We start from the raw sequence: 22,846 nt of genomic DNA on the forward strand, positions 1-22,846 counted from the left end.
AGCTTTGCTCCGTTCCTTAGGCACTCAGTGTGTGTATTCACACCTGTGTGTGCTTGGCTCCTGCCGGTCACACTTCCTTCTTTGCTCTCTTCTCACCAGCTCACACAGATGTGGCAATAAGAGCCTAGCCTCGGGATTAAAAGCGAGAAGTCGCTATTTTCCACAAATGCACAGGGAGAAGAGGCCATACCTGGAGGCATCCACTTAGGCTCCCCAGGGCGAATTTCAGGTTTCCTTCTGTTGGCACACCTGCTCAGAGGATTGCCCTGGGATACATGGGGCAGGTCGATTCTCATGATCGGAGAGGACAGACTTCAAGAACTTTCTATTAAGAGAGCTAGCCATTTGTTTTTCTGGGTGGGAGGGTACACAGAAACTGTCCAGGGAGAAGGTGAAGGGCCTGAATCTGCCAAGACAGTTAACTTTTTCCTGACTATTCCAAGGAGGCGTGATTCGATAGCGCTTGGCGGGCAGGTATTTGGGAAGAGGGGAGCCTGGGAACCTTAACTTCCTAAAGTTGGCCCATTTCCATGATGCAGGTACTCCAGTGGGGCCCATTCCAAGCCACCATTGTGCTGTCTCTGCAGGCAGAGCTGGGAAGGGATGTGGGTAGCTGATCTCATGAGCAAGCAAGAGCGGGCGTGGCCGGCTCCAGGATGCTTCGCACAGGGCTCCACTCTTTCATTTCTGCTCTGCTTCTAACTGGACCTCAGAGGTCTCATCTGCAGAGAAGCTTGTGGTCCCCCACTTTTTTCTGAGTCCCCTGTTCTAGAAGCCTGAACTTCTCTAAAAGGCCTTCCTGGACCAGTGCTCTGGGTGAGCTGTGTCTCTCCCTGCCCCCAGGGCTTACCCGCGTCAGGACTGCTGTGGTAGGAAGATGCCATAGGATCGGAATCTCCTCTGGAGCCCGGTGCCAGGCGCAGGGCCCATGCAAATACACTCTCTGGGAAGGTATTTTGAACCAAGGGTGCGATCTTCCAGGGCTGGGCTGGGTGTGGCCCCCCGCCCCCCACCTTGGTTTCTTCCTCTGTCCCGGGGGTCAGTGGTCAGCGTGGCAACAGAGATGCCAGCCTCTGGGAGCAGATGGAGCTGCCTGGAATTCCTCCCTAGGCTCCTTATCAGTTTTCAGAGCAGTCTGGGGTGGGGTGAGAAGGGGGTCAGGGACACTGGGGGCTGCTCTGGGGAAGGCTGGCATGCCCTGCTGAGCCCCACCTGGGGAGGGGCCGGAGGCGGGGGAGGGTGCTGGGCCCCAGGGCTCAGCTGTCACATTCCTGCTGCTCACAGAAAGCTCTCCGGGGCGCCTTGTCCTTATTTAGGCAGGAGATGTCTGCTGACTGGGCCTGTAGGATGCTGTTGCCCACTGGCTCACTGGCGTGGGGTGATGGGCGGGGCAGTGCACCCCCAGAGCCAAGTCAGCTGGTGCTTGGGCAGATGATCCCAGCACACCCATACTCCCCAGTTCGAGAAGTGCAACCCTCAGGGAGAAAAATCACTCTCAAGTAATAATACCAAAAATAGCAGCTACACTTCATGGGGTGCTGACTCTGCCAGGCATCATGTGAAAGCTGGTCTGTAAGCCCCAGGAGGCAGGTCTCCCCTGCTCGCTGCTGTTCCCACCCCCCCAACACACAGTAGGTGCTTAGTAAATGCTTGCCATGATGGAATGAATATATACTTCACTTGATCCTCAGAATAAGCCAGCGGTAACTCAGTGCTGTTACTAACCCATTTTACAGATGGTGAAACTGAGACTTGGGTCAATTCTATGAACCAGCAAAGGTCTCACAAGTTGGAAGTAGGGGTGCTGGGGTCTGCAATAGTGACACGTGTTCCACCTTCTTATTCTGGGGTTAGCCACACTGAATTCTCAGCATTCTCCTTTTATTGACTATGTGAGTTGGATGGGATCGTTACCCTTCTCCAACTTAGTTTTCTTACCTGTAAATGGGAGTTGATAGTGAGAGCTACCTTAGAGAATACTGTGAGGATTAAATGAGCTAGCACATGCAAATGACTTGAGATAGTGTGTGGCACATAGTATGTGCTCAACGAATATTACTTGATGATAATGATGATGGGCTTCAAGGGATTCAATCCTCCTGGCTGAATTCGACCCAAGAAGCAGAGTGGGCAAAAGGTGAGGTGGTTCTCTGGCAGGCTTCCCCCTCCCCCACCTCCTGGAGGACAGTGACAATCCCAGCTGTCTGGAGAGGGCCACACCTAGGCTGTCTGAGGCCTCCCGATTCCCCGAGCAAGAAGCTGGAGGGGTGTGGGGTGTAGTCTGTGTTAGCACCTGCTACCTGATCAGCTTGACTGCCCCAGTCCCCAGGAGCACCTGTGTGTGCCCAGGCCTGGGCTGGTCTCCACAGAGGCAGCAGAAGCAGGGCCTGCCGCCCTCCCTTGAGGGGCCCATGGCGCCAGTGTGGAGTGGCAGCAAGTGGAAGGTTGGAGAAATGTGGGCTCTGGAGCCCGCCTGTCTGGCTTCTAGTCACTGCCTAGGTGCCTTTGGGTAAATTGCTGAAATGCCAGGCCCCCAGTTCCTCCGCCCGCACACTGAGGACTCTAAGCAGCTGATCCCGGTGTTCTTCTCCATCGTTCCTGTTCCAGTTAAGTGACGGGTAAGCACTTACACTGGGGCCGGTCACACGGTCAGTGACCCTGCAGCTTGCCTCTACCAGAGTAACGATCACAGTGATTAATTCTCAATTATGATCACACAGCCTTGTCTCAGCCTCGGTTTGTCCCCCATGTTACCGTGTTGCTATGAAGTGAGACTAGATGTTTTCTGAGGATCTTTTCAGCTCTGTGAGTCTCAGCAGGCGATGCCCACATCCCAGCATCTACCTAACACTTCCTGGGCACCTGCTATGTGCGAGCCCCTGAGCACACGACTGAAGCCATGGCCTGTGTGGGGACAAGGACAAGTTGGAGGAATAGCAAGTCACCTTATAAACTAACCGTGGAGGGCCTCCCCCGTGGCGCAGCGGTTGAGCGCTGGGTTGCGAAGCTGCCCGCGGCCTCTGCGGCGCCGGTTCGATCCTCGGCTGCTCCCCGGCCACCGGAGGAGGGTCCCACATGGCGCGCAGACCTCTCCTGCCGCCCGCTGCTCCCCTCAGCAGTGTACTTCGGTCCTTCTGCCTGCTCTGCTCCCCGCTCTGGCTCTGGTGAATTCTCTCACCCTCCCGCGCTTCTGACTGTACCCAGTGCATGTATAAACAAACAAACAAAACAAAACAAACAAACAAATAAATAAATAAAAACATGCCTCTATTAAAAAAATTTATAAAAAAAAAATAAAAAAAATAAACTAACCGTGGAGGAGACACCCCTGCTCCTTTACCATATTCTCTTCTTTAGAGCCTGTCACTTAGTCCAGGCCACACTCAAGGGGAGGGGGCTCCACAGGATGTGAACCCCACGAGCCACCTGTGAGATCCGCCCACCACACAGATCTGCCTGCCACAGGGCGTGGCTGTGTTTCAGTAGGATTTTATTTCTGTGGACACTGACATTTGAATTTCATACCATTTTCACGTCAGGAAATAGCATTCTTTTGGGTTTTTTCTCAACTGTTCAGAAAAAAACATTCGTGGCTCTTGGGTGGTACAAAAGCAGGTGGTGGGCTAGGTTTGCTGACCCGCCCCAGCAGGAGGGGGGGAGCTGCAGGAGGGGTGTCTGGACGCTTGGTTGGCTGACGTGTCTGCAGTGCCCACTGGGTGCCCAGGCACTTGGCAGAGGCTCCACCACGCTGTATTCCATGAATGAATCAATGTGCAGATGTGGTCTCAAACTGGCCCTTTAAGGCTGGGAGGTGGAGGGAGGGAAGCTCATTCCAGGTGGGGAGAGGCAGAGTCGGGGGGAAGTCCAGGGGTGTCCCCTCCAGCCCATGGAGCTGTCAATGCCTGCTGGACATAACTGAGCAACCGAGTCAGCTGTGCCCAGGCAGTTAGGGGTCTGCATTGGGGACAGGGAACTAGCATGGGGGTAGCGCTCTCAGACGTGGTTCCATAGTGTTGTCACCTGCCCCTGCCCCAGAGCCGCCAGCCTTATTTTTAACCCTCAGGAAAGATAGTCTAAGGAAACCAAGAAGAGGGCCCCCTGCCCTTCCTTTTGCCCCAGTAACACTCCGTCCTCCCCCCAGCTGGGGCAGCACCAGCCTAGGACACAGTCCCAGAGGCATCGGCCCAGCCTCCGGTGTGGCTGCGGAGAAGAAGGTTCCCTGCTTTCCCCCGGAGGGCCCTGGCCGCGGGGAAGGGAGCTGGTGCGGAAAGAGAAACACCCAAAGAGTAGCCCGAGATAGAGCTGCCTTTTCCCTCTCAGCACCTGCTTCTCAAACTTCAGTGGGCAGCAGAAACACCTGGAGAGCTTGTGACACAGATCCCTGGTCTCCTCTCCTAGAAAATTGGATTGTGTAGTTCTGGGGTGGAGCCTGAGAATCTGCATCTCTGGCGAGCTCCGCAGTGACGAGGCTGAGGGTGTCCGGCCCACTCTGAGGGGCAGTGGCTAGGAGAGCCCTGCGCAATGGCGTGGACGCCCCTCACTCTGCAGCCTGAGGTATAATCCATCTTGACTGTGCCCGGCCGGCGTTCTGGGGACCTGAAGGCCAGGCGAAGTAGTTTGGACTCAGTTTTGAGCACAGTAGGACGCCTTGCAAAAAATTTAAGCAGCGGTGAGGCCAGTGGATGAGGTTTGGATTCAGCAAGCTCACTGAGCCACTCTGTCCAGGACCAGCCAGAGGAAGGGGCCTGGGGCGGGGAGGGGCAGGTGGGAGTGAGGCTTTGCAGGGGGAGTGACAGGGTGGAGGACCGGCAGACTCAAGAGCGATGGAGGGAGTACTGGAGACTGGAGTTGGTGGTTGGTTGGATAGATTCAGACTATCTTTCCTCAGGGGTAAATAAGGCTGGTGGCTCTGGGGTAGGGGCAGGCGATGACAGCATGGAACCACGTCTGAGAGCACCCACCCCAACGCTAGCCCCTGGTCCCCAGCCTCAGTGGGGATTAAAAGATGAGCAAGGAGGGTAGGGGAGAACCCTAGGGTCACTGGCTGAAGTCTGGGGAGCCAGAGAGCCACTCCTGAAATGGGGGTAGCAGTCCCCAGACAGACAGATATGGGCAGGGGAGTGTGCTTCCTCCCGACACTGCAGCCCTCATTGTCTTGGGCTGTAAGGCCACCCCCTTTGACCCCTATTCTGGCTGCCCTGGAGGGTCCACAGTTGGGCCTTCAGAACCTTCCAGGACGCTGTGTGAAGGCTGCATTCCTGCTGGAGAAGCCTTGAAGCTCAGCTTCCCAGGGTGCGCAGGAGACAGTCACCAGCTCCCCTTACCAAAATAGGACATTTTCTCAGTTTGAAGGTTTGCCCAACACTTTCCCTCCTCCCCCCACCTGGGGTTTCAGGTTTCCAGGGCAGGGTTTCTGGAAAGTCTAGGACTTTGAATCACACATACTCAAGCAGAGGCAATTATGAGCCTGAGGATATCCATGTACTACATTCAGTTGTGACGTCACAAGTGGCATTCCCCTCTGCCCGCCCCTCCTCCCATCACCACCACCATCATCACCATCCTCACCAGCCCACCCTGACCTAAACACTCTCATCAGCTGATTTTCCCTGGTTTCCACAGCAGCACCAGAGGGGAGACTAATTGTCTCTATTTACAGCTAAAGAAACTGAGGCACAGAAAGACAAAGCCCCACCCAAGGTCCTACAGTCCAGTAAGGTCTGGACTCCGGGAGGCAAGCAGGGAGAGTCATACTAGTTTAGGGTCTGATCCGACCTTTATTTCAATTTTGCTCATCAAGGATTTATTGTTTGCATGAATTTTGACCTTATAATGTTACATTAAAATATTATTCATTTTGCTGACTGAGTTTTGGGGCACTCTGCACCCGTTTGGAGCCTGAGGTTAAGTCTTGTTTGCCTCATCCTCGGCAGAGCTCAAAGGGAATTGGGGGTGCTGATTCCAGCCCTTGCTCTTAAGGCTGCTGCTCCTCGCCTAAAGCAACCTGCCTGTCTTCTGCGTTCTCTCAAGTCGTCTTTCTTCCAGCGAGCTTTGTTGTGACCCAGTGGCCTAATGGGGAGGGCGGGGGCTTGGAAATAAGACAGTTCTGCATTTGGACTTCACTGCTTGTTAGTGAAGCCAAGCGTTGCCTGCTGTTTAAGGCATAGACTCTAGACCCAGAATGCTTTGCATGGAAATCTTGCTCTGCCCTCTTAAGCTGTGTAAGCCTGGGTGCATTGCTTGAAACCGTCTTATGCCTTGGAGTTATCCTTTATAAAGAGAGATAATGGTAATAACATCTGCCGCATTAGGGGAATTAAGCAAGTTCGTTTCTATAAAGCCCTTGGCAGATGGTGATGCTTTGTATAAGAGTCATCTTGCCCCTGGAGCAAGATGCCTGTCTGAGGCTCAGTTTCCCCATCTATAAAGTAGAGAGAGTAAAAATAACCTCCCAGGCAGTTTTGAGGATTGAAAGTCATCAGGGCAGTAAGGAGCCTGGTGAGTGGTAGGAGCTTAATAAAATTTCTGTCTCTTGAGCCCAATTCTGTACTAGAAACCGATACACAGACCCCCCACATATGGACTCGCCGAGGAATGAACTCATCTGCACTCTTGGATGCTGACTTGACCTTTCAGATTCCCAAAGGCCACAAGCTCTTAACCTTCTCAGGGCCTTTGCACATGCTTTTCCCTCTACCTGGCACACTGTCCTCACCTTTAAAAAATATATATGTTTATGGAGGTAATATCAATTTGCAAACCGTCTGTATTTTAAGGGTGTCGATTCACATCTCTGCAAGTGTATGCTCTCACACTGTGCCTGCGTCTCCTCTTACAGATCTAATTTATATGTTTCTTCAAGTCTCCACTTAAAATGTCAAATCCTCAAGTAAACTGTCACTACCACCCACCTGCGTCGCTGATCTGTACTGTCTCTCTCGTCTGCATTTCATTGCATTCTAGACATTTCCTTCATGGCACTTCTCTCTATTGCAACTCCAGACTTTTTATTTAGTGACATTTTATTAAATCATTTTTGTTGTTTGTTCACTATCATCTCCCTCTCTTTGCCAGTGAAGGACAGGGACTAGGTTTGTCTTGTTTACAGGAATGGTCCTCAGTGCCTGACCAAGTATGTCACATGCTGCAGAGTCAAATGTCCCATGGGTTTTGGAGTTATCTTGCTTGGGTTTAAAATCCCAATGCTGGGCCTCCCCGGTGGCGCAGCGGTTGAGCGCTGGGTTGCAAAGCTGCCCGTGGCTTCTGCGGCGCCGGTTCGATCCCCGGCTGCTCCCCGGCCACCAGAGGAGGGTCCCACATGGTGCGCAGACCTCTCCTGCCGCCCGCTGCTCCCCTCAGCAGTGTACTTCGGTCCTTCTGCCTGCTCTGCTCCCCGCTCTGGCTCTGGTGAATTCTCTCACCCTCCCGCGCTTCTGACTGTACCCAGTGCATGTATAAACAAAACAAACAAACAAACAAACAAATAAATAAATAAAAACATGCCTCTATTTAAAAAATAAATAAATAAATAAATAAAATCCCAATGCTTATTCAAAAAGATACTTGTACCTCCATGTTCATCGCAGCATTATTCTCAATAGGTAATAGAGGGAAAGAGCCCATCAATGGGTGAGTAGGTAAAGTGAATGTGGCAATACATACCATGGAATACTATACAGCTACGAAAAGGGATGAGTTGTTGGGGGTGTTTTTGAGTCATGTGCAACAATATGTATGGACCTTGAAGGGCTTGTTCTCAGTGAAATAAGTCAGAACGAGAAAAGACCACACGATTTCACTCATGTGTACTATAAAGAAACAAAACAAAAATGAGCCAACAAAACAACTGTTATTTTATGACAACAGAAAGGGGAAGAGGGTGGGGGTGGAATGAGTGGAGGGAGTCAATTGGACCATGAGGGAAGGGAGCCAGATCGTTGGTGTTGGGTGTGGTGTGGTATATACATCTGTCCAGGTGTGAAGGTACGCTCTTGACAATTACACAATGTTGTAACCTGACATTGCCTCAATTAAAAAAAATTGAACTTCAAAACAATAAATAAGTAAATAATAAAATCCCAGTTCTGGCACATTCAATGGCTCTGTGACCAAGGGCAAATTACTTAACCCATGCATGCTGCAGTTGATTTTTCTGTAAAATGGGGGAAATAATCATAGCACTGGCTTCTGAAGGCATCATAATCTCAGGAGCAAATCATCATTCCTTTAGAACTGGGCCTACCCCACTTGTAGGTAGGGCTGTTCTCATTTCAGGAGGTACTTATGTTAGTCAGGTGAGACTCTGCTGAAACAAACTTCCTCCAAATCGCAGGTGCTTGATGCAACAAACATTGAAGCCTTGCTTAAATGGATGTTTGAATGTAACGTTTTAATGTTATACATCCCAATTCGGCCTTTGGGGGGGGGGGCATTTTTATTTTTACTTACCTCTAATGAAAATTAAGCATTTTCTTCAATGATGGAAGCAGGCAATAAACTATAGCAGCAGTATCTGTGAATTTGTCATGGGCAGAAATAATATTTATTTTCACATGACATCACCACGGTTGCAAATGTTCTTGAAATAGCCCTTATGCCAATCTGTGGTAGCTAATGGACCTGCTAGATATTTGTTTAATGTGTTGATAAAAGATACACATTATGTCACAAATTTGTTCTTTTAAATATTTTTTAATAGTGTGGCAATATAATTGCATCCCTTTACAATCCAATGTACCTGTTGCATTTTATAACATTCAGAGAGGGGAAACCAAAGGCTTTTACCAGAGGTTAAGTACCCTGTTGGGGGGCCTTGGCATTCAACTAGCAGCATTCAGCCACATTCACCTTTGCATTCAACCAGCAGTAGAGGATAGCAGGTGAGTCCTGGAGAAAGCATAGATCACATCTTCCCACAATGCACTGACCAGAACTCAGTCACCTGACCACGTCTAACAGCAAGGGAAGCTGGGATATGTAGTCTATATTTGTGTCCCCAAAGAAGAGGAAACGATCTGGAGACTGCACAGCAGTCTGAACCTTAGGAGTCAATAAATGCTCATTGCCAGGAATGCTCTGTCTAAGGTGTCTCTGTGGGCTGGGGAGGAGGGGCAGAGGGCCTGTTCTCAGGAGAAATCCTGAGTCTCTGCCATTTGTCTTCTTAGGACAAGCCACGCCAAGGCCAAAGCTGAGGCAGCAGAACAGGCCGCTCTGGCTGCCAACCAGGAGTCCAACATTGCCAGAACGTTGGCCAGGGAGCTGGCTCCAGACTTCTACCAGCCAGGTAGGCACAGCCAGGAAGCAGATGGGTGGGGAAGGGGAAAGAGGTCCTGGGATGTGGATACTTTTCTTCTTGACTTGCTGGAAAGCGGAGATGCCCAAGCAGGTTCACAGATGCATGGGAGTTACACAGGCAGGTCTCATGCTGACATTGTGGTGGAAGCATCAGATCCCCCTCTCCCCACTGTGGACTAATTCCTCTCCTGGCTGCCTCTTCTTTCTGCTCCAAGTGGGAACTGACATTTGGAGCTGATAAATGTTAGAGGAGAGAGATGCCTCTGGTGCATGAAGGGGCAAAGAGACTGATCTTGCTCCACAGTTTTCGTCAAACATCCATTGAACACTACCCATGAGTCACACACTGTACTGGACTCGGGGGGTACACTCTGGACTCTGGGGGTACACAGCTAATATCCTGGATCTAGAGGAGCAGAAGATCACATGGCGGGGGGAAGCATACAGGCCCTGCATACATTCAAAATCTTGCGACTCCACTGCTCTCCAGCTATGAGACCTTGGGTCATTTCTTTAATCTCTGTAAACCTCATTATTTGGATCTGTAAAATGGGAGTAAGAATAATACTTACTTTGCTGGGTTACATGCATGTAAGTTACAGAGACATGGCTCACTCCACAGCAAGTCTCCATAACTGCTGGCTGTTGCTTCACTATTAAGTTCCACACAGCCTGATGAGGGCTGTGTGATTAGAACAGGGGCTGTGGTGCTTAAGAAGCACTTAACCCATTGCAGATGTTAGGGAAGGTTGCTGAACCTGGAAGGCTGAACAAGAGTTCACCAGGTCAGTGTGTCGAAACATGACACAGAATGCAGCCACCCCACACCCTCCACTCCCGCCCTGAGTTTCTGACTCAATGGGTCTGGGTCAGAGCCCACGACTGTGCTTTCTAACGAGGACCAGGCCTACCGCTGTTGGTAGTCTGGGACCACATTTTGAGAACTATTGCACCAGGTAGTGCCAGGAGGGAATGGTAATCCAGGTACGGGCACTACAGCTACAAAGACACATAAACCTGGAACAGAACTACATGCCTGGAAGCGCGAATGTAAAACAGACATTTGGTGGGAAATGAGTAAGGAGGGCCTCCTGGCTCTGACACAGGCTTTGCACTTGGCTAGAGTGGGAGCCCCTGAAGGGGGAAGCCTGGTGTTCTCTGCATTGAAGAGTTTTATGGTGAGTGGCTAGATGTGCATTTTCTAAACATTACTCTGGCTGCATCGAGAAGATCAAAGGGGAGCTAAATGCAAAACCTCGGAATCCAGCTGTGCGCCTGGGAAGATAAGTTGCTTCCTTCGCAGCATGGGGCCCCCTACTGGTCCCAATGAGGATGACACCCTGGCTTCCAGACCCCTCCTTGGGTTGTCAAAGCAACAGCTGTTGCCCTGCCAGGCCTGACCTCAGCATCTCACATGAATTTCCGCAGGCATCCATCCATTTGTACAGAGGAAGTAGTTGTGATTAGCCCTGTTTTTTTGAGCTAAGGGAACGGAAAGAAACCAGTGTCCCAGTTAAGAACCTAAACTCTAGGACTAGACTCCCTCTGCTGGTCCCGACTCTGCTCTCTGTCCACTGGGTGACTTTGGATAAGTGATCTAACCTCTCTGAGCCTGCCTCCCTCCCAGGACAAAGTGGGGGACCCCATCAGGGATGTGGGCCTAGTGAGTGGAACCTCACCCACAGAAAGCTGGGGGGCCTAGGTGAGTCCTCCGAGTCCCTTGACCTGGGGCAGGGCCTTCACCTGCTGTCTGGTCAGCAGAGGGCAGCACTTTGGAGAAGAGGGCAGCTGGGCGCGGGGTGAGGGGTGAGTACTCTGACAGGTTCTGGGCATCTGGGTGGGCACCAGCAGCATTTGCTGCAAGGTGTAGCAGGGAGGGCCTCCTGGGGGGTGGAGGAAGCTCCAACTTGTGACCGAGAGAGGCTGTTTCAGAGACGGCTGGGACTCAGGCGGCCTCTCCCCACTGTCCCAGGTCCCCAACACTGTCCCAGGACCTTCCCCGGTAAAATGGACGCTAATACCAAGGACCCCGTGGGGTTATCAAAACGATCAAATTGCTCAGGACAGTGTTAGGCACACGGTAGATGGTCAAGCAAATAAATGAGGCTCAGGGAACTGAAGAATCTTGCCCAGGCGCACCCCGTGGTGTCCCCAGGGTTCGAATCCAGCCTCCCGTGTCGTCCCTGGCAGGTCCGGAGTATCAGAAGCGCCGGCTGCTGCAGGAGATCCTGGAGAACTCAGAGAGCCTCCTGGCGCCCCCGGACCGCATCCCGGTGCCCGCCGACCTCCCGGGGCGCCCCCGCGAGAGCCCGCAGCTGCACGAGCGCGAGACCCCGCGGCCCGAGGGGGGCTCGCCGTCGCCGGCCGGGACGCCCCCGCAGCCCAAGCGGCCGCGCCCGGGGGCCACCAAGGACGGCCTGCTGAGCCCGGGCGCCTGGAACGGCGACGCGGGCGGCGAGGGCAGCCGACCCGCCACGCCGTCGGACGCCCGGGGCCGCCGCAGCCCCGCGCGGCCGGCCAGCGAGCACATGGCCATCGAGGCGCTGCAGGCCCCGCCGCCGCCCGCGCGCGAGCCCGAGGTGGCCCTGTACCGCGGCTACCACAGCTACGCCGTGCGCACCGGGCCGCCCGCGCCCCCGCCCCTGGACGAGGAGCCGGAGCCCGACGTCCCCAGGCCCGGCTCGGCGCCCCCGTCCCCGGCCGCCGCCCCCGAGCAGCCCCCCGCGCCCCGCGTCCCCGAGCCCCGGCCCGCGAGCCCCGCCAAGCTGGAGCCCAAGCCCATCGTCCCCAAAGCCGAGCCCAAGGCCAAGGCCCGCAAGACGGAGGCCCGGGGCCTGACCAAGGCGGGGTCCAAGAAGAAGGCGCGCAAGGAGGCTGCGCTGCTGGCCGAGGCCGAGGTGGAGGTCGAGGAGGTGAGGCCCTGGGAGCGTCTAGCAGGAAGGGGGTCCTCAGGGGTGGGTGATTTGGGGGCGGGGGGGGGACCCCATCAAGGGTGTGGGCTCAGTGGGTGGAGCCTCGCCCACAGACGGCTGGAGGGCCTAGGTGAGTCCTTCGGGTCCCTTGACCTGGGGCAGGGCCTCCACCTGCTGTCTGGTCAGCAGAGGGCAGCACTTTGGAGAAGGGGGCAGCTGGGGGCTGGGGGTTGGGTACTCTGGCGGGTTCTGGGCATCTGGGTGGGTACCAGCAGCATCTGCTACAAGGTGTAGCAGGGAGGGCCTCCTGGGGGTGGAGGAAGCTCCAACTTGTGACCGGGAGAGGCTGTTTCAGAGACGGCTGGGACTCAGGCGGCCTCTCCCCACTGTCCCAGGTCCCCAACACGGTCCTCATCTGCATGGTGATCCTGCTCAACATCGGCCTGGCCATCCTCTTCGTTCACCTACTGACCTGACCCTCCTCTACCAGGTGCGCTGGGAGCTCTAGAGAGTTCTGGGCATCAGGGTGATGGGAGGAAGGGCCTGCTGCCTCCTGGGCAACCGTCATGGGGCGAATGCAGGCGCCTGCACTGCAGGGTTGATGGAGGGGGCCCTCACTCTGCCCACCCGCTCATTAGCAGGACATTGCAGAGCACCTGCGCCCTGTCAGGTGCGTTCTGGGGCCTTTGCTCATTCACTCACTCGACCAACATTTGCTGAGCACCTGCAGACCTGGGGATACGAGATACGAGGGAACTCATGCCTGCCCTAAGAAGTGGGGTGAACACCACAAGAATAAATCTCATACAGCTCATGATGTAAAAGTCTTGCAGTTCAAAGTCAAGCAGAACAGTTCTTGACTCCCTGGGCGGGTGGCGAGGGCAGCCGACCAGCCACGCCGTCGGACAGTAGCCGCGGTACAGGGCCACCTCGGGCTCCCGTGCCAGCGGCAGTGGGGCCTGCCAGACCTAGTCAGTCTGGCCCTTCCTCTCTGCCCTCCCTTTCTTCGTGAAACCTCCATGAACGCCTCATGGTTTTCTCCCTCTGGGTGCGAGTGCAAAGGAGGACTGGGCTGGGCTGAAGGAAATTGGCCCCTCTTGGTCTCAGAGTGAGGTATCAACAAAAGACAGTCTTTTTCCTGCTAGGACCAAACCGGGCACCCTAACTCCTGTTTGGCGATGCTAGCAGAGTCTCTCCTCTGGCCCTGGCCTGACCGAAGAGCCCCTTCCTGCGCCCTCGCTTACGGGGGGCTGGAGGCTCCTGCCCAATCCAGGGAGAGAAGCAATCCCTGTCCTGTGTTTTAGCCTGGGGTGCAGCCTGGAGGTGGATGCTGGATCTGTGGGGTCCTGTGTCATAGGGGACCTGGGGATGCCTGCGGCAGAGACCGAAGACTTAATGGCCCGAGGGTGGGAAGGAGCGAGCCAGGTGCCACGGAGGGAAGAGGAGGGGGGCCCAGGGAACAGCGCGGGGTGGGGTGGGGGTGGGGGATAAGCAGAGGCAGCATCCGGAGAATGAAGCAGGTGCCTCGGGAACGCTGGTCTCTGACCCTGCTGAGTCACAGCCAAGGGCAAGGCTGCGCAGGGCCTGGAGAGGAGGGAGCTGACCCCAGAGAAGATCAAGCCTGAGTCTGGAACCTGGCTTGTTCCTTTCTTCCTTCCTCTCGTGCCTGATCCTCCCACTGTCTCTGTGCAGAGCCTGGAGTTCCTGCTGAGGACGCGCGGACCATCTTTATGCAGTGCCAGGCAGGGTGGCCGAGGAGGACTGGACTCTAGCTAGATCCTGGGGGTCCGGCTCACACCCATGCCGCATCGTTTAAGGAGGCCTCCCCCGGCGCCCACCTCCCCCCGCGCCCACCTCCCCCGGCGCCCGTGCTGGGTGGCGTTGCTGCCGGGACGGGCAGAGCGCGTGCACTGCCTCCCCGGACCTACCTCTCCACACGGCGGCAGGGGGAGCCTGAAGGAAGAGCCCTGGTCTCCAGCTCCCTGGCCTGCTCCTGTCCCACACCCTCCTCCACTGCCACCTCCCCCGGGCCACCTCCTCCCTGGGCCTCTGTGTGTTTTCAGAGAAGTCCGCAAACCAGGATATTAACAGGCAACCCGACCGACCCCCTTCCATCTTTCCCTGGCCGGCTTTTCGTTACCCTCTGGCTGCTGGTCTGAGGCCTCCCAAGCACCGAGGAACGGATCCTTGGGTGGGAGAGCCCTTCCTGTCACTGTCCTGACCCAACACACTGTCCCGCAGAGAGATGACACAAGAGGACGTGGACACCCCCGAAGACAGTGCTCCTGTGTCCTCCCATGATCTTGTTAGCTTCCCTCTGCACCGCTAGAGGTCTTGGAGCCGCCGCTGCAGGGCCACTGACCGGGTGGCCTGGCTAGGATGAGAAGAGGGCCGAGGGGCAGTTAGGACAGCCCTGTCTTTGAATGGCCTGCAGCTGAGGCCGGCTTTGCATCGGGGACTCCCAGGGGGCTCAGGGTGCCAAGGGCTCAGCCTGCGGGGGCTCTGGGGCTGGTGAGATGAGCTGCTGTGCGCCCCCGTGACTTGGTTTGTCTGTTTTCACACCAGGGCACACCTTAGGCTTGGGGAGCATGAGCCTGGAAGCCCCTGGAGGCCCAGGCAGATTTCCCGGGGGCAGACTCCCACGCAGGAGCTGAGGACAGGCTGCTTATGAAGAAGCATTTTCCAAGGAGGGTGAACAAGTCTGGGGCTCCCCTTGGGTACAGTTGGTGCCATCACAGCCCCAGCTTGCTTGGCAGAAGATGGCATTCACAGGAAGCTCACTTGCAGGTGTTTTGTCCCATGCTCGGTCTCTGGCCCTCGTGCTACTAGGGGTGAGTAGAGGCTGGGAGGGAAGGGCTTGCAGGCCCCGCTAAGCTCGTGGAAGGACGTGGCAGTGACATCCAAGCAGAGGGGGAGGCTGCCTGTGCCCAGCCTGACGAGGGCACCTCTCCCACCTGAAGTTTGCTTCTGATGGGCTCAGCATTCCCTGTCCCCTCAATACTTGGGACCCTTCCACCAGCTTCACACAGATCCACGTACCACTGAGACTCGCAGCCTGGCTGGAGTTCTGGCTGCATTTGCACGCAGAGGAGCCCGTGGAGAGCCAAGCCTGGGGCTCTGCGCCTTCTGGATGCCTGGGAGGGGGGCATGGGCTGGGGGCACTGCTCAGGGCTCACATGCTCCAGGCCTCAGCTCTGGGGTCCATGTCCAGGCTTCTTGGTCTGACCCAGGCCTGGAGTTAAGCTTTGGACTGTCAGCGCTTCCAGATCTAATTTCAGGACTGATGTTTGGGGTGAGAATTCAGGATGCTGCGGTCTGTGCAATAAAGCTGCATCTGCTCATGGTCTCTGACTGGGCACGGTGTCTGTCTGTTGGCCCAAGATAAGGGCCTGGCGGAGGGCGGGGAAGCTGAAGGGCTGCATTTGGGGTGGGAGGGAGGCTCAACAGCCACAGACATTCTAGGACAGACCCTTGAGTTTCTAAAGCAGGCTGCCAGAAGCTTCCTTTGCAGCAGAGGGTGGAAGAAAACCCTGCTCTTTGAGGTCAGGTCTCCCTGGGACCCCAACCTGTTCAGCCACTTACTTCATTTCTCTGAGCCTCAGTTTCCTCTTCTATGAAATGGGGAAAATAAAAATGCCTACCTTCCAGAGTGATGGTGAGCAGTACACGGACTCTTGAATCTTCTGGAAAGCCCTGCTGTAGAAATCCATTGAGAAGTGGAGGCTTGTGCCATTGTTGCTGTTATACTAGGTTCCTGTCATTATCCCGCCCAAAAGTCCTCTTCTATTTTGAGTGAGGATCCCCAAAACCCCAAAGGGTAGAGATGATTTCGGCCTCAGTCATGGAATGTCCCAGTCAGAAGGGGACCCAGAGGCCATCTTCATACTCTCCAGAAGCTCAGAGAGAACGAGAGACTCGCCAGGGTCACAAAACAAGTCAGTGGCAGGATGGGTGTCTTGGCCTGACAGCCCGGAGAGGGGGTGGTGGCTGGAGGGCTGGGGCCCTATCCATCTACAGACTCAAGTTCGGGCAGCTCCCAAAGTGACGGGGTCATCAGGCGTCCTGGTTCTCTCCCCAGGGCTGCCACTTGCTTGCTGTGTCCCCCTGCTTCAGTCATTCCATCTTTCTGTGCCTCAGTTTCCTTTTCTGCCCGGGTCACCATGCTCCTGTCCCATTGCCTCTTCACAGGGGTGCAGTTCTAAGGATCAAACTAGGTCGATTGTGGGTAATAAGAGAATGTTCAAAGCCTGGAATGATCCAGCGATCCCCAGGGAGAAAGATGGAATGGACGTGGGGGAGAGAGACCACAGGAGGCTTGGTGGGAACGAGGAGAGAGTTAAAATCTGCAGAGGCTTTGATAAAACTGGCCGAGGAAGCAGCCAACCAGGCAACTGGTCTAGCCTAGGGGTGTATACGCACAGGAAAGCATAGAAAGGGGGCGTGGGGGTGCGGAGCAGGGGAATGGCTGCCTCTGTATCACCTTGGAGGGTCTGAAAGCAAAGCTCATTTCTGAGCCCCCTTAGGAGCCGGCCAGTCAGGGCAGCTTGGCCGGTGTCCAGCGCCCCCTGGTGGCCCAGGTGCAGCACGGCCTGCCTGGCGCTCCTCAGGGCCTGAGCCGCCCGCGGGCTCTGGTTTGCTGGGCCCTGCCACATCCTGCACTCAGTGAGGGTGTCTGGTGCCGCGGGGCAACTTGAAACACCCGTGGGCATTGTGAGTGCTGTGATCGCCGTGGAGTGTCAGCAGGACTCTCCCAGGGCAGGGAAAGGAGAGGCAGGCCCGAGCTCTGGGATTCAGGTTTGGGACTTAGGGCCAGAGGGGAGTTTTCTTTATCCCTAACAGGCCCCCAGGGGATGCGGCTGTGCTGGGAGAGATGCAGGCTCAGAGGACAGATTTTGGAGCCCTCGAGTCTGAGAAAGTTATAGGGAGCACCCTCGAATATGTAATTCAAAATAAAAAGATATCTAACCTGTAAAACACAAACTTGCATGTGTGTGGAAATGAAAATAGCTCGTTTTTTCCTTTGTGCAAAATTCTGACTGTCTGTGGCGGCTGAGCTCCTCCCTCGCTCCTCCACACTCCTCCCTGCCTTGCTGTGCACAGAGGGAAGGGGGCCTGGCCTCAGGGGCCCCGGGCGCTGCCGTGGCTGGGTGTCCAAGCCCCAGCCCATCAACCTCCACACCCAGCGTTGTGCGTCTTCGTGTATGTGAATTATACCTCAGTCTTCTTTCTAAGTTTTGAAATTAAATAAAGGTCTTTCAAAGCAAAAATTAGGTGATGGCTTTTTATTTTTTATTATTTAGATATTTTTAAAAATAAATTTATTTTTTCCTTTAAGGTAACAGTAGGAACCGCCCCCCCACCACCACCACCACTAATCAGGTATCAGGTTTGTGATGATTTTTTAAAGTCAACCAGCCACACATCAGACCAGTCACACTCTCAAGGCTTGTCAGTGTCTGTCCAGTGATTTATGTTCATTTACAATCCATGGACAGTGCTTAGTGGCCTCTGTGTTAGGGGGTGCGGTGGGGAACCCCCAGCCCACGGGAGCTGGCACCAGGACCACAGAGCTTTGGAGCTCTGTGACCTTGGACAAGTCCCCTACACCTCTGAGGTTTTTAAATCCGAGAAGAGAACTGCAGGGCGCCATCTTGCATGGGGCTGGTGAGCTGAGCAGGGGCGGCGGTCTCTGCACCTGGATGAGGCCGGCTAGTTCTCATTCCCCACCTGGCAGCAGGAAAGGTCACCCCAGGAGCAAGTGGAGACCCCTCTGCCTGGGTTTCCTGACATAGGGACTTTGATCTGCTGGAAAAGGAGGCCAGAACCCTCCCCGGGGACATGAGCAGAGTGGGAGGAGGGGCAGGGCCCATGTGGGGGAGTTCTGAGCCCAGGCTTGGCCTCCAGTCCTCGGCCTCCTGGCTCAGCGCTGCCAGCCTGTGGGCAGGGCTCCCCGCCCTGGACAGGCGTCCTCAACATGCTTCTGGCTCCACCTAGGCCCTGAGGAGGAAGGAAGTCTCCTGGGGCCTCGGGCAGAGACAGCAAGGTGGAGTGGGTGGTGCGGGTGGAGTGGGGCCCAGCTGGAGGTCACGAGCAGCTGCAGTGCCCTGCTCCCCAGTGTCCCTCGTCCCCGCCTCGCCTGGGATGTTGCCCACTAAAGAGGAGTCTGGCTAGAGCGACAAATCATCCCAAGGAGTCCCTTGCTCATGGGATGAGGCATCTACAGTTTGGTCATGGGGTCCAGGCCAGAGTAACTTCTCCTTGCCCCCCCCCCCCAGTAAAAGAAAAAATATCAACCGGACAGCCACCCATCACATCTTTCACAAGAGGGAAGGATGCTGGTCATGTGGGACCAGGGGTGTTGTGAGCGCTCGAATATGTTAGGATCATGCTAGTCTCGTGCAAGGATCATGTAGGGATCACAAAAAGATCACACAAGGATTGTGTTAGGATCACAGCTTATCAAGGGCTTACTGCATGCCAAGTGGTACAGTCTCTTAGGTTGTCAGAGTCACTCCACGGGGTCATATTGTTGAGGGGGATGAGCGGGTAGGGGATGAGGGTGGGGGTGAATGCACTGGGTCACCTCTCTGTGTACAGCAGAACTGGACTCAACCATTGTCTGACCCTAAATTACAGTAGCCCTAACTTGGGCCCTCATTGCAGTAGTCCCCCCATTCCAGAATTTCACTGGCCCATAGTCAACTGTGGTCGACAAATACCACACAGGGTAAGGTTTTGAAAGAGAGAGAGAGAGAGAGAGAGGGCGCACAGTCACGTAACTATTATTACAGTATTTTGCTATAATTGTTCTCTTTTGTTAGTAGTCACTATTATTAATCTGTTACCATGTCTAGTTTCTAAATGAACTTTATCATAGGGATGGATGTGTGGGGAGAAGCAGTGTGTGTGTGTGTGTGTGTGTGTGTGTGTGTGTGTGATATAAAGCTCGGCACTCTCCTTGGCTTCAGGCATCTTCTGGGGTCTCAGACCCGCTCCCCTGTGGATAAGAGGCCCCTTCCATAGTCAGTTGGTTCGGCTACAGGGCATCACAGTTCCTGATTGTGACCACTAGGAGGCGCCGTCTCGCCACACAGGCGCGCTCTCCTAAGTGCTGACGAAGAGAAGGCTGCTTTTATAAAAAAAAAATTATAACCATCACTGATCTCTGATTCACCACACTAACAACTGCTCTAAATGAAGCACTTATTATGTGCCAGCCCCTGCACCAAGCACTTCGCATGCACTACTTCATGTATTCCTCACCACAGCCCTGTGATTTGAAACATGACTATTTTACAGATAAGAAGCTGGGTCGGCCTGTCGTCTTCAAAGCAGGTACTTTATATCCTCAATGGAGGCACAGTCTAGGTGCCTGGAAGCTGCATTTGGCTTGCAGACTTCTTTGGGCTCTCATCGTGTCTTAAAACACACCGAATTTAAATGCTTTGTAGCAGAGCAGTCACTGTCCACTTAGGCACAGTCCTCACCATGCCCTGTTGTGTTACCCTGCCCGAATCTGATGTCATTTGAATTTGAAGCTCCATTTAAGCCATGAACTGTTCCTTGGCATTTGTGGACTGATTTGGGGGGGTTTAGGAAGGCACCCAGGGAGGGTGACAGATGGCCCGAAGTCGTTCCAGTGATGTGGGGGCAGCCCTGCCCTTCAGCATTGTCCCCTGACATGTCAATAGATGCCCTGTGATGCCGGCATGCATGGCCCGTGAAGGATGTTTGGATTTCTGGGAGGGCCGACGGTGAGTTGAGGCTCACCTCAAAACATCCTCCCAGCAGAGAGATGGGTCACCTCCTGTCCCCCTTCAGAAACCTACTGATTTCTGTCTCCTTCCCTTTGCATGACCCATGAACCAGAGGTTGGACTTAACCAGCGCCAAGGGTTTCTAGACATCATTGAGCAGCCTGTTTGCTGTGGACTGAACTGTATCCTTGCCCCAAATTTATATGTTGAAGCCTTGACCCCCCAGTACCTCAATGGGACCATATTTGGAAATAAGGGCTGGAAAGAGGTGATGACAGTCAAACGAGGTCATGAAGCCATCCTATCTGCAGTTGTTAAATAGAGCATCACCTCCCGGCAGCCAGAGGCTGGGAGGCGTGGGGAGCAGAGGGCAGCTGTGTTAAGGGGTCACAGTACACTTTGACTTTTTAAGGGACGTGCAAGTCTCATGGAGGTTTTTAAAGTCGAAGTCAAGATTGACATTTGCTCCCACGCAGGTGCAAGCTGCTGTCATAAAGCAGGATGAAATGACTGTGCCGGGGTTGTGGGCACACGGTCCACTGCTGAACCCTGCTGGGTCCCTCATGCTCCCGGCCGTGTGGGATCCTGCCCCCACCCACACCCCACACCCCCATGGGTATGATTCTGGGGCTATGTTATTCAGCTTGGGATTGCCAGGATTACTGCTGGGCAATCTTAGGACCAGCCACACCTTTCCTGGAGTGGGAGGCTTAGCTTTTCCTGGGAGTTTTCCTCCTGCCAGGATCCCAGGGCCTCTGTGGAGGGAGGGCGAGTTGGAGGAATGTGAAGCAGGCACTTGCTCCCAGGAAGGGCAAGTGGCTCAGGGCCGGGGCCAGCACTCTGGACAGCGGGGTGGCGCAGGCAGAAGCTGAAGGGCCTCTCCATGCTGAGGGCACTACTCTTGGGTCCAGGCAGCGCACGGCCTGGCCTCGTCAGACGGGAGTGTCACAGCGCCAGCCGCACGGGTCCATTCCGAGGCTGTGGAACTAAAGCTTTGGGGCACAGGGGTGCAGAGGCCTCTGCTTTTACAACAGCTCTGGCACGGGATCAGTGGTGGCTCCGTGGGAGGTGTCTTGTTATCTCAGGACACAATAGAAGGAACGCAGCAGCGATGCTACTTCCTGGGGAGAGGACTTCTTTGTGAACGCATGGGAGCCTCCACCCCTGCTGCAGCTCGGTAGGTTTCAGGGCTGAGAGTCCCGCAGTGCAGGTAGGGCCAGGGCAGGGAACGAGCTCCAGACATTGCTGTACGGCCCCACTGTGTGCAGCCTGTACCACAGGGCTGTTTCCCTAGAAATCGAGCTCTACATGGGGATTCCAGGTCAGGTGACCTATCAGGAGGCTGCTCTCCGGGGGGCGGAGGGCAACAGGCAGGCTGGGGAAGGAGCTCACAAGGATACTTGCTGCAAGGAGCCCTGCCTGCAGGGAGCTCTGGAGCATCAAGGGTACCACAGAGTTGGCGGCTCCACTCTTTGGTCATTAGCTGAGGGCAGCTCTGGGGAATGAGGCTTCACCTCCTGGGGATGAGCAATTACAGGGACAAAGGGGCAGCTCTGAATAGTGAGCAGCCAACACTCAGAGCTGGGGGTTGGGCATTGCTAATAGAGGGATCTGGGCGGGCACCAAGGGCCTACACTACACTTGGCATCGTGCAGCCCACGATCCTGAAACCAGTCTTCTCAGACCGTGCATTTTGGCAGGTGCCTTTCACCATTCACTCTGTCTCTGCTCTCCAGCGCCACAGGACACACCCACTACCGACCTCAGGTACCTGCAGGTGGGGTATTTCCTCTCTGCCCCGTGTCCTTGCAGCTGGGAGGCCAGCCCTGGCATGTGGACACTTTGCAGACTCCCGAGTTCCTGGTGCAGCCACGGAGGGGCCGTGCACAGATGCGAGCGTCCCCTCAGAAGCAAGAACCTGATGGCCTGGCTCGCTCGGCTGTCTGCGCGGATCCCAGGGATGCCGTTTACTCAAATGGAGAAGCGAGAGTCAAATATTAAACTGTCTAAGTCATCGCCCGGTTACTGACAAGCTCCACGTCGGAAAGGAAATTGTAACCACATGAAATATTTATGCCGTGCATCTCGAGGATGCCACTGACACGGCAGCACGCTGCTGGGTTTGTTTAGCTGCTTTTCTTTTTTTCTTTCTCCAAAGTGGATTACAAATGCCCTCCGGCAAAGAGCAGCTCTCAGAGAAGCCACACCGGGCCCTGAGACCGAGGGCAAGAGGAACGCGGGCTCCCTGCCGGCCGCGCACCTGGCGCAGGGCGGGCACCTGCAGCCTGCCCACAGCGCCTCCCCCCAGGCAGCTGTTTTTCCAGATGCAGCTGAAATAGTCACATAATTATGACCTTTCTTTGATTTCAAGGTATTTTATTAATATGGCCATGGACTATGTTATCCTCTTCTGCTTTTAAAGATAGGAGTGGAAATAATGTAAAATTTCATATTGCTTTTTTCTTTCTTTTTTTTTTTCCCCAGTAATTACGTTTTTGTTTTCATTTTACCTTGGCGTTCTTAGCACCACTGGCTCGCCTTTGTTTTTTTCCCTTCTTAAGCGCAGGTCTTCCCTGCTGTCCCGAGCAGTGTCCCTGTGAACTCCTCACAAACTGCAGTGGCCTAAAGTCAAGTTCTTCCCATTGTTCACCATGGAACATTTCTGAGCCTTCCCAGAAGGGACAGGAGGGAAACAAAAGAACCAACAAATAACCTACCCAATAATGCCAAAATCACACAAAAGCCAAAATCACACGGACGCATGGCGGGAGCAGGAACAGCATGAAGACAGTGGCAAGGCCTTCCCGGGGGGCTGGCCAGGGCGTTCTCTGCTCAGGGATCTGCTGCCTCCAGAAGGAGCTGCTGCAAAACCCACCCTGAATAC

At 54.7% G+C, this 22,846-nt stretch overlaps 1 protein-coding gene across 1 annotated transcript in view; it reads left to right on the forward strand.

Annotated features, from left to right (window-relative positions):
• The window catches only part of JPH2 (junctophilin 2), a gene marked incomplete at both ends in the record, with an annotated part of 48,947 nt that extends 36,265 nt beyond the window's left edge, over positions 1 to 12,682 (forward strand). Inside the window, 3 exons of the mRNA XM_084247648.1 lie at positions 9,165 to 9,283; positions 11,485 to 12,206; positions 12,602 to 12,682. Of these exons, the coding sequence (XP_084103774.1) occupies positions 9,165 to 9,283; positions 11,485 to 12,206; positions 12,602 to 12,682 (922 nt within the window). The remainder of the gene's footprint in view (positions 1 to 9,164; positions 9,284 to 11,484; positions 12,207 to 12,601) is intronic.
• Positions 12,683 to 22,846: the final 10,164 nt, after the last annotated feature.

This window comes from Talpa europaea, assembly GCF_964194135.1.
Source record: "Talpa europaea genome assembly, chromosome: 11".
NCBI lineage: Eukaryota > Metazoa > Chordata > Mammalia > Eulipotyphla > Talpidae > Talpa > Talpa europaea.